This window comes from Lissotriton helveticus, chromosome 2_1, assembly GCF_964261635.1.
Source record: "Lissotriton helveticus chromosome 2_1, aLisHel1.1, whole genome shotgun sequence".
NCBI classification, from domain to species: Eukaryota; Metazoa; Chordata; class Amphibia; order Caudata; family Salamandridae; genus Lissotriton; species Lissotriton helveticus.
The window spans coordinates 914914458-914926593 of NC_136059.1; the positions used below are offsets into that span (position 1 = coordinate 914914458).

The 12136-nt window shown below is 42.9% G+C and overlaps 1 protein-coding gene across 1 annotated transcript in view; it reads left to right on the forward strand.

The window, feature by feature from the left end:
- Positions 1 to 12136, forward strand: part of LOC144818333 (hippocampus abundant transcript-like protein 1) — a 365697-nt gene that overhangs the window by 112713 nt on the left and 240848 nt on the right. The window contains exon 2 of the mRNA XM_078675662.1: positions 7900 to 7995. Within this exon, the coding sequence (XP_078531788.1) occupies positions 7900 to 7995 (96 nt within the window). The remainder of the gene's footprint in view (positions 1 to 7899; positions 7996 to 12136) is intronic.

Here is a 12136-nt window from a genome sequence, read left to right on the forward strand (position 1 = left end):
TGTTTTTAATCTTTGACACGTTGATTTCTGGTCTAAAATTTCTTCAGAATCTGGGTAGTCAATTTTAATCACTATTATTTGGGCACTGCACTTTTTTGTTATTGTCACTAATCTAGGATTAACGTCATGGCTAGATTACTGATATCCATTCCCACACCGGCACTATATGGTCGGATGCGGTATGGAATAATTGACAACTCCCACATGACGCAAACTCCACCTAAAGGGTGGTCTGATGGGAATTGTCCTAGCTTTTTGCTATGTTTTGTTTTGCTTTCAACAACATTGTGTCTTGAACTGCATTTTTCCAACAGCATTGGCTCACGCATGCATCCAACTGTATCACAGTTACTGGTATAGTCATACACCATCTTTTGACCTGGTCTGCTCTATTGTGTGTTTAAGTTTTTTTATGAATGACCAAAAAGACAGAAGACTATGTCAGCCAGTCACAAGCAGGAAAAGCAGGAAAACCAGCAAAAGCACACCGAGGCATCATGGAAGAGGACGCGGAGGAACTGCCACGCTTTAGGTTCATTGCCCAGTGTTTTCTCTCATGGTAAATGCACATTGCTGCGCTGTGAATCGGCGTGCCATGCATAGAGCGCGTGCTCAGGGCTGGCTTTAGGCGACAGGCGCTCATGTTCGCGAACTCTCGAGTGTGGCATCCGGGTGGAAACCCACTTCTGGTAACATAGTGAATATCCACAAACATGCTGCCACTAGCTGAGAGAGTCGTTTTTGATGGGTGGCTGTTTCCTCAAAATCGTTAAGAAGTCGGAGTCTCAGGAGCAGGTGAAAGAGAGTAATAAATGATGTGTTCAGGGCACAAGTCCTAAAGTAAGAAGTGGGGTGACTAACCTAGTAGGGCAGTATGCAAGTGACATCACGGCGCACAAGTTCACAGCGCACAACTTCACAGCGCATGGCATCACACATGGGATCACAGGAATTGACATCATAGAAAGTCACCTCAAAAGCCACGACTTTAAGGGGAGTGACATCAAAAGAAATGACATTAGATCTAAAGCCGTCACATATATGTTTAGCAGGTCTATCATGTGTATCTTGAGCGCATTGCGAGGATAATAGCAAAGTGAGCTATGGAAGGTGATATGTGATTTCTACACCTTGCGATCCCCCAGTTTTATGTAACACATCCTGTACATTAATTTACAAACATAGTCATTTATTGTACTTGTAATATGCACGTGTTGATATAAAGCGCTCTGACACCCTGCATTGGAATGAGTAGGGCTATACAAGAATAAATAGTGGTACGTAAATTATTTCAACGCCTCCTTAGGGGAAGTAAGCTCTATATAAATGCAATTTGTTTTGTTGTAAATACTGGTTAAGACCAACACATCTGATATTCTTACAGTGCATGCATATCTCCTAAACAGGGACTAAACAAAGTGAAAAGCTGCTTCTAAAAGTAGTTCTGAAGTGCTGACAAAGTGTTGTATAGTATTTCAGGACCCTATTGTAATTTTCCCGATTCATGCCCTTGTATAGGTATAAATCACCATATCCTTATATAGGCATAAGAATCATAACCATATTTAGACATAGCTTATGCAGTCCAAATACGGCAGGACTACTTCCAGTAGTTCCGAAAATCTACAACGATTTCTTGGAAAACTCGGCTTCAGCAGCTAGGGACTTCCCCTTGCTCGAATACTGACTTGTCCAATAACTCATGGAGTTTTCAAAGAACTGAGACTCTTTGATGACGTTATTATGTCCACCTTTCCGTCAAACTCGGTACCTTCAAGATATAAATATGCCCACACTTGCCATAGCAAACACGGTGGTTTGGAGCAGTTCGACTATCTACTTGCCCGACGCGCCCTGCTATTGCATGTGCCGAAGGAAGCCGACCCTCCAGCAGACTCACTGAGAGAGACGCTGTCTTTTTTCCTGCTGAGAAATCCAGCTCCAGTGTTTCCAAGCTACCCTTGCGGGTTGTTGGGAAATCGAGTCCTGAGATTGATCTTCTTCATTCTAAACCAAGGTACGGAGCTGATTAGACCCTAAGAGAAATGTTGGATAGATTCTTGGCAAAGAATACTAAATTTATGCTACACCTCACTTGCTTCTTTCCTAGTACTAAGCTTAGGTTAGGTACACCGGGGTAGGCGTATTTTAGAAGCATCAGTTGAGTACTTTTTAGCCTTTGTTATTTATGTATGTATTTATCTATGTTCTAGGAACCATTCAATGCTCTTACAGAATTATTTTATTCTACTCGTTTTACTGTATGCATTATATTTTGCAACCAGTTTTACGATTGTAGCTGTTATTTTCTTATGCTTGAGCAAGAAGACGGTTCAATATATCCTTTTATTGAAAACGCCGGTCTTTCTATTTCTTTGCACCTCTGGTGAAATGAAGCATACACGATTGACTGAGTAAAATATCTATCTATTGTTTACACGACTCTGAAGATCAGTTTAATCTTGGGGAAACAAAGTTGTCATGTTTATGCGGTTGTCAGAAACTAAACCCCTTCTTGTGAATTTGAGAAAGTTTCTAGTGACCTCTGAGCTAGCTGGCACTCACAATTAAGTCTAATATATTCGATAGCGACCTAGTAGACTTAAGTCCTACGTCACATCTATAGGATATATTATTCCAATGCGCAGAGCCTATTGGGAATATAGGAACTACACTAAGGTGTGTGCCTTTGTTTCCCCTCTGCATCGTTTGCATCAGGTGTGAGGCTTCTGGCTGCTCCCAGCCTAGAGACTTAAAAGGAGGCCCTCTAATTCGGCCTTTGTTATGGGCCCAGCAGGAGTCTAAAATAAGAAAGCTCCATCCTGTCCCTGCCTGCACATTGTTGCTTGTTACAGAAGGAAAGCAGAAGACGTGTAGGCGTTGCTGAAAGTGTCTCGGTGTTTGGAAATTACACCGGGACGAGTTCAGCACATTATTCAGTGGGGCCCAAATTCTTGGCAGGATGGACAGCTTTCACCCTGTGAAAAAAGTGGTAGACGCTGTCAACCCGCATGTACCCCCGACTTGTGCCCTGGATGTGTTGATTTCGCACTTGTAGAAGCACACTGCGCCTCTCCAGTGACTGCTCAGGTGCTCAGTCCAGCACTTCAATCAAGCTGGGAGCACTTGTTCTGAGAAGCTGTTGCAGGAAAACAATTCAAATATTTATAGAGGCACCATGAATGACAAGCATTTTCAATGCAATAGGTCTCCATTTGCAAGAGTTTAAGCTATTGGCATTGTAATTGACAATGCCTTTTATTTGCGTGTCTTTAAAACCAACACACATACAAAAGTCATTGTTATTTATAATGCCAATAGGTCAAACTCTTGCTAATTCGAGACCACTTTAATGGTGGCTGCACCCCTTTCTTTAGACGCTGCTCGCTGCATTTAAGTTACAAACAAAGGTTCTGTAGTGCGGCTGCTAAAGTGGGCCGTGCTGGAAAATTAAATAAATAAAAAAGCGCGTACGCTATAGTTAAAGCGGACCAAGCTAAAAATTAAATACATAAATAGGTGTGGCCTCTATAGTTAAAAGTGACCTGCAGCCATTACTATTAAAAATATAAAAGTGGCGGCATGCTGCCTTGTAGGAAAGCACGTCATGGGTCATTAAAGAAAATAGTGCTCACGGACTAGATAAAGCAGACCGTGTAACAACACAAGTAAAAAGTCCAGTCCTTATGAGAGTTTACAAATGCAGGCAATGCGGTACCAAGGAGGGACTACTAAGCCTATTTATTAATTAAAAGCAGTGATTTGGAAAAGACAGTAACAGGAGCCAATTGGAAAGATGGGCGGAAAATGGGCTGAACTTCTTTTCCATACCTCAATACAGCATGCCTCACAGAGCAGTGCATGTGCTGCCCCGTCTTGTCCTAAAAAGTGGTCACTTGCAGACCAAATGTAATACTTTCTGAAATTTCTGTAAGGTCCTGCAAGTTGCTCCCTCTCTTTTGTGTCTGGCTGCTCCCCCAGTCCCTAGTCTTTGCTGGACAAGCCTGGTCCTGACAGTTAAAACCACTTATGTGCTATCCAAGCATTCACAATAAGGAGGGAAGCCTTCACCACATGTCTCTCTCCGTTCAATGGATTCAAACTCTTGACCTGAAACGTTCAGCTTTGTGTTTTCAGCTCAGTGAGAAACACTTACTGTTAACTCAATGTCTCCTAAAGGTTGCTTTATATTTGTAAATTATTTTTTAGTTACTTAAAGCGGACTCGATAATTCTCGCTTCGGTGCTTACTCTAATCAGGAGTTCCACTCGGCAACTCTGGGCATTAGCTTGCCTAATCTCCACAACGGCCCCACCAATTCCGGGGATGCCTGGCTCCACCTTGGGGACTCCCAGCAAGGGACCATCCCACAGGGAAAGCCAGGACGGGTTCCCCAGAGTTATACAGCGCCGGGACGCCCCGTTGCTGGGGCAGCTGTGCGCTTTACAAGTATACTACATTTACATTTACATTATAGAGAGCACAACTCATCCCCAAAGGGATAGCCCGGCGCTAGACCTTCTCATTACCAGTTGTAAGTGTGACCCTAAAGTGGGTATAATCCTGTATCAATTTATCCCGAAATGTCACCAGATCTGATACAGCACATAGATTGTGGGGGAGCTTGTGCCAATGAGTGGAAGTCAAAAAGTTTTTTAAAGTACACACATCCGAGACTCTTTAATTCTTCTGCAAATTATTACAGCCTTATTGGCTGACTTAAGGTTCTATACGGGTTTGTGAAAATTGACTCTGTTCAGCAATAACATTGGTCCGTTTCCATAAAGTGCTCTGTTGGTATGGCACATTAATTTGAAATTTGCTTGTGTGCGGACTGGATGCCAGTGGAGAGTGTCAAGGCAGGGTAATGCTGAGTTGCTTTTGCTTTTATTTAAAGTATGGTTTGCAACTGTGTTCTGAATAGTCTTTAGCCGTGTTAACAAGTACTCAGCCATGCCCACATATAGCGCATTTCCATAATCCAGCCTGCTCATAATTAAGTCCTGGACTATTTCTTCCCCATACTACTGAAATCCATTGGAATAATTTGCGAAGGATATGTAGCAGCCCAAAACCAATCCCTCGAACCCTACTTACTTGTTCTCGCAGGTACAAGGCATCATCCATTAGAAATTCCAAGTTTTTGACCACTTTCTTAGGTTTTGGTGTGTGACCTAACCTTCATGTGTTTCTCATTTCTCTTATTCCCCTTTTGTGCTTCCTATTGATGTTCCTTGGTATATTGCGAATACGTTACAATTTAAATTTTGTATGGTTTTATAGGGATTAGTAATTTCATTTTTTTAGAGGAAGAAGAGAAACTCAACCATCAAAACTAGTAGTTTTGTCCAGAGGCTTGTTTTTGATAATTATTGCTCCTGAAAATGATCCTTTTCTGGCATGCGTAACTGCCCTTTTCCTTACATCTGCTACGTTTTTTATTATATTGTTTAATTAAAGCAGTTAACCTGCTGCATTATCAGAGTTATTTGGGTAGTATACAAAGTAATTGTACCTATTGAATAAGAGAGGGACACATTCTTAGTAGAGGAAAAAAATATTTCTGTGTGTTCTGTTAGATTCAAGAATTATTTGTGGAGCCACAGATTCAATATAAAAAGAAATCTGATTGTTTCATGCATTTCACGGTTCAAAAGTCCAAATCTATGGCCCGAGAACTACAAAGGTTTCAGATTGGTGGAACAGAATTATGTTTTTTGTTGTCGGCCCACATGGTTCTGTAGTTCCAAAGCTATATTCCTTAGTCTGCTTCAGTTCATCTAAAGTATTTTCAGGGACTAATTGGGAAGAAAGCGACCACAGCTCAACCCCTGTGCGGACAAGGAGGCAAAGCAACAGATTTGATAATCCATGAGGCCAGATTAAAGAACCAATGCCTGTGACTTTTAAACAGCCGAGAAGTAGTTCTCAAATATTTCCAAGGCTGATAGTCAAACCAAAATTCATTGTTCAAGAATTTAAAACTAAATTAATGATAGCAAGAAAAAAATAGAACATGCAATTTAAAGATGGTTGTAAAGTATACCACAGCAACCAGAAGTGTATGAAAGGGACCTACTTTAAAAGTTGTTATGTTCAATTTATGATGTAATAGCTGAAAACGATTAAAATAGGCCACTTATTCCTCTTTCTGGCACCATAGCACACCTACTAACGAACTGTAAAGCAGAGAAGCATAGAGTTTGTTGTATAATGGGGGAGTGGGTGACCATAGTCCTAAGTGGCAGGCGGGCAACTAGAGCCAAATTTCGGGAAGAGGAGGGGTGAGGGGGGAGGCTGAAAAAGATTTTGGTGGAGCTAATTCTTCTAGCCATAGGCAGGGAGGCAGGGAGGCTCTAAGAAGGGGTGAACAGACCAAAAAAGCCTCATTACGAAGTAAATGGTCTTTTAAAGACCTGTGAAGTACTCGGGTGCATCTGCAATTAGAGGGTCACCAGCAGGGGTGACACACACGAAGGGGGGGCTGAAGCCCAGTGAGCCCTGTGGGTGTTGTACGCCTGTTAAGGGGTCAATATCAAAGTTCTTATAGCATTTATATCCGAACGGTTTGTCTGTAACTGGTACACTTATTGTTGGTAGTACACTTACCGTTTGACAAACTGGATACTGTGGATCTGGGGGTTCCACAGGGCTCTTCGTTGAGCCCGACCTTGTTCAACCTCTACGTGAAACCGCTAGCTGCGATCGTCAAACAGTGGGGTTTGACGATGACCTCATATGCAGATGATACGCAGCTGGCGGTGACATTGAGTGGAGACCCTGAAATGGATGCCCCCAGACTCCGAGCTGGACTTGTGGCAGTAGCAAATTGGTCGAGAACCAATTGCTTACAATTGAACGCCAAAAAGACCGAAGTCATGGTTTTGGGGAAACATGCGGAGCTCTGGGGAGATCAGTGGTGGCCTCCAGAATTGGGCGTCACTCCCGTTCCAGCTTCCGAAGTAAAGAACCTAGGGGTATGGTTGGATTCGGCGCTTACCTTCACGGGCCATACGAAGAAGGTTGCAGCCACTTGCTAACGCATCTTGCGAGGTCTTAGACCGATACTTAAGTTTTTTGATCCCTCCACCCGGCAGCTCGTGGTCCAGGTCTCGGTTCTATCTCGGCTGGACTACGGTAGCGCGCTACTGCTGGGGATAAACCAGGCTGAGGCATCTAAGCTACAAAGGGTGCAGAATGCTGCGGCGCAGGCCATTGTTGGCCTTCCCAGGCATTGTTCTGTTTCCAGTACTATTTCCACCATTCACTGGCTGCCGGTCCGACAAAGAATTAAGTTTAAGTCGCTTTGTCTGGCCTTTAAAATCATGAAGCTCTCTTCGCCACCTGCACTCGCTAACTTGCTTATCCCCTATGTCCCATCGAGGTCCCTGAGATCGGAGGCTCTTCATCTCGCGGCCTGCCCCCGTTTTAAACTCCGCAGGATGGGTGGCCGCTCCTACCGAGTGCTTGCCGCTGGTTTGTGGAACTCACTCCCGGTGCACATTCGAGCTCTGGATAATCTGACCGCTTTTAGGCGTGCTATCAAAACCTTCCTGTTCTCTGTACCTGGTTAGCCGTCTTTCTTCTCTTCCTGCGTGTTATGTTTTAGTACCTGTTCAAGCGCCAGGACGCCCCTTTGCTGGGGCAGCTGTGCGCTGTATAAATATTAGTAACATAACATAGTAACATACGTTGTTTCTAATTTGAGCTTGTTTTTTGCAGCTATTTTGGTGATATTGTTTGGAGGTACTTTGTTAATAGTAGTTGCCCTATACACCCAAACTCTGTGAACTTTTAGTCCCAGAAACATTATACTATTGACAAGATCCATTGTGCAAAACCCAAAGTCATTTTTAATGTTTTAATTTTTACCATCTTTTATTCTTACTCTCTCCTTAGCCACAAGGAATTGGACGGCCAAGTGTGTATCATGCAGTAGTTGTCATCTTCCTGGAGTTCTTTGCCTGGGGCCTCTTGACAACTCCCATGCTCACAGTAAGTGGTTTTGCTTATTTCCTTCTCATTAGTCCTCTTTTCTGAAGCTTTTCACATAAGAAAACAAAAGCACATTAAAAAATATAAACAACACCTCGGTATGGTCAAAGGAGGTGCCTTCTTGTATACAGTTGTAAATCCGTCCTCTCTCGGAACAGCATGAACCGAAAATAACACATTTTAAAACTGTTATAGTGCAAGCAAGACCACAGAGCTAACTTAATTTCGTACAGTTATATTAATGACTGTCACATTTGAGGCTCATTGGTACTGGCAGGGAAAGGCAACATAAGACACTTTACCTCTTACGCATATTAAAGTACAAGTTTTGAAAACGGGTATTGGCCTATTTATAAAAGCATAAAGCCCACTGTAGTGAACACAGTGAAAACACTGTCTTTGTGTTTTTGTAGCATTCTTTAAAGCGCAATTTTAGTTGTGGAATCTTCTTGTACAGCTTCTCCCTCTGATGATAATCATCATCACAAAACCACACTACAAAACCATTTCATAATTTACACGTTACCTTTTCCATGGTGAATTCTTTATTTCGCTCATCTCATCAAAGAGCCTGGCCCTGGTGTCTTCCTTCTCACATTCACTCCTTTTCTTTTTCTTACCAGTTGTCATTTTTTCTTCAATTAAACCCTTGTCTACAAAATATTACTCTAAAGAACCTAAAATTAAATATTAAATCTGCTATCAACGATATGATTATAATTAGTGATGTTAATACTATCTTTAACATAGAACCACACAAATCACCAAACCATTTTCCAGACTTTAAAAATCCATCTCAGATCACACTAACTATTTCCCATGCACCTCTGTTCAAGAACCTTTGCCTCATGCGAAACATTAGTAATATTATTGATGTATTGATTAAGCCCACTATTTTGAGGAACAAACTCACAACATTGCCTCAATTTCAACACACTGACTTCTTTTACAAGAAGAATATCCAACTCTTATCTGTTTTATAAGAACATAATGCTCAAAGCAATTATTAAATCGGCAACTTCTGAATCTTCACATCATTCAAAGCTATACCAAAAGGAGAAATGCACACACCAAACATGTCCATAAGCACTAGCCAAAACCGGGTTTCACTCTTTTAAGACCATTGTCACTCATTATTCACATGGTACACTCTAGGAAATACTAAAGCAAGATAGCAACTCCAATTTGGCCATAAACATAATAAAGCCCTCTGTATATAGATACTTCACCCTTTAAACATGCATCCTCAACCACACAATTATAGCTACTTTGCTCTTTCCATAGAGCCTGTTCCACTTCCGGCTCGGGGCGGGTTCTTGCTCTAGCTGTTGCTCTCACTCTCGGTCATGAGATCGATGCTGCGACGGACGCGCACAGCGGGCGCGCCTTAGGCAAACCCGTCTGTGCCTGTCTGCGCTTGGTCGTCGCCAGGAGCGAGGACCCCTGGCTCTTCTAAGGTAAATAATAAAGTCATACCTCGCCATTGTTATTCAACAGTTACCTTACACCAATTACAAGTCCAGCATAATACTAGCCCCACACAACAACTACTATGCACAAATAGCTATCCACGTTTACTAGAGGGCCCGTGGCATGCTATAAATGTCATTTTCAAGGTAACTATGACTCTGGGTATTGTACGGGGAAAAGCTTTCCCCACCAACACAACGAAGTTTGAGCTAAAAAGCTTCCTCTGCAATGTAAGGTCGCTACCTAAACATGCAACGGAAATATGGGATACAATCACCTCCCGGTATCTGGATAGCTGTTTCATAACAGAAACATGGCTAAATCCCTCCAATCTCCCAGCTATTGCACTAGCAATCCCAGGGAACTACAAAGTGATTACACTTGATCAAGGCATAAAAATGGATGGGGGGTATTGCCGTAGTTTTTAAAAACACTATAAGTGTAACATGGATCACTAACTTCCTTTCCGACACTATGGAACTAGGTATTTTTTAAATAAAAGTTTCCGCAATGAATAGTTGGACTGGAGCCTTAATATATTGCCCACCTGGGTCCAAGATCAACTTTAGCCAACAGCTGGTGGAAAAAATAGCCATTTATGTTCCTGCCTCAAAGAAATTCCTTCTCCTTGGCGATTTCATTTTCCATGGGGAAGACCTCGCCAACCTGGAGGTAATGAATCCACTAACGGACCTAGAGACTCTGGGACTCTCCCAAAGAATTAGAGGTCCCACTCACACCGCAGGTCACACACTTGATCTTACTATTCTCCAACTTTGACTGTGTGGATTGTAAGGCTCCACTACCTCTCACGTGGACAGATCATCATTTAATTCTTTTTGATGTACAGTCATCCTATCCCCGGTCTAACACAAGGAACAGTAGACACGCAGGTGACACCTACAGGCCTTGGCATAAACTTACTGCTGAATCCTTTCAGGAAGTTTTCCATCGGAACCTGCCACAAAATAATCAAACGATCTTGAAGCTACTGGAGTCTTTTAACTCTGCTCGGACAGCGGCATTGTATATAATTGTTCCTCTTAAAACCTGCCGTGCTACCCATCATCTACCCTCGGCCCCCTGGTACACACCAGAGTTAAAAATAGAAAAATCAAAATGTAAGAATTTAGAGCGGCGTTGGGGTGAGAGCAAGAGCCCCCGAGACGAGCATTTGTACAGCCAAACGCTGACCTGTTACCACCACAACCTCAAATTAGCCAGGCATAGCTTTATCATCAATCAAATCGATCGGGCAGGTTAACTCTTCCAAAACCCTTTTTAATATAGTCCCAGAATTTTTGCGACTCGTTGGCCAATTTTTTCTAGGACAAAATCTTCAACATTTATTCAAAACTGCATATCGTCTCTCATCAAGACCCAGGATTTTCTACTTCTAAGCCTAAGCAGCCAAAAACCACCTCTCACATTTTAGAGAGTTTCAAGCCTTTCTCACTGGAAGAAATCCACAGCTCCTTGGTATCAGCAAAGTCAGGTTCCCCACTAGATACCTGTCCACTTAAACCAATGTCTCTGTTGGCTACTGTTTGCGCCCCAGGAATCTTAGAGATTTTTAACTGTTCTATCAAAACAGGCACCATTCTGTCAGAATGGAAGACGGCCTACGTGCGTCCCATTCTAAAAAAAAAAAAACCTTCTTTGGATCATAAATCACTATGCAACTATTGCCCTATATCCTTATTACCTCTGTTGGGTAAACAGCTTGAAGTTCTGGTCAATCAGCAACTCAGCTCTTATCTAGAAATGAACCAGACCCTTGACCCTTCCCAATTTGGCTTCCGCCCATGCCATAGCACAGAGACAGCGCTTCTGGCAGTAAGTGACTCTCTGCGTCCTGAATGATAGACATCAAACTGTCAACTTGGGTCCTTATTTCTCACGCAAAATAACCCTAGATAAGGGCATGCCGCAGGGCTCATGTGTAAGTCCCACCTTGTTTAATATCTATACGGCTCCTTTGGCTGAGATCGCAGAGCGCTTTGACTCCGATATAATCGCTTACGCTGATGATACCCAGCTGATGTTTACGCCAGGACTTGGTGGCGGAAAAAGAACGGTTTTCCTCAGGCATGCTAGCTATCTCAGACTGCATGAATAAGAACTATCTCCAGCTGAATGCAGATCAGACCGAGATCATGCTGTTCGGTAATACCCCTGCCATCTGGGCTGCTGATTGATTGCCGCAGCGACTGGGCGCCTCCCCTGTGCCCAATTAAGCAGTAAAAAATCTGGGGATAAAACTGGACCAAGCCATAAATATGAGAGATCACATACCGGCCACCACTGGCTCATGCTACCACTACCTACGCCTATTGCGCATAATCTTCCCTTACCTCCCTATCTCCGCCTGGAGAACGCTGGTTCAGGCCATAGTAATAAGCAGACTGGACTATGGCAACGCCCTGTTGGCCTATGCCAGTGAAACACTGATCTCTAAACTTCAGATTGTCCAAAATACAGCAGCAAGGCTTGTACTCAACTGCCTTTCTGGCACCTCTTCGGCACCTCTGCTGAAAGAACAACATTGGCTGCCGGTGAGGAAACGCCCATATTTAAAAATCTGCTTCCTCACCTATAATACCTTAAAGGGCGAAGGCCCACTTTATCCTTCATAAAAGTAGAAAAGCGTAAGCCCCCTGCCGTAATCTAA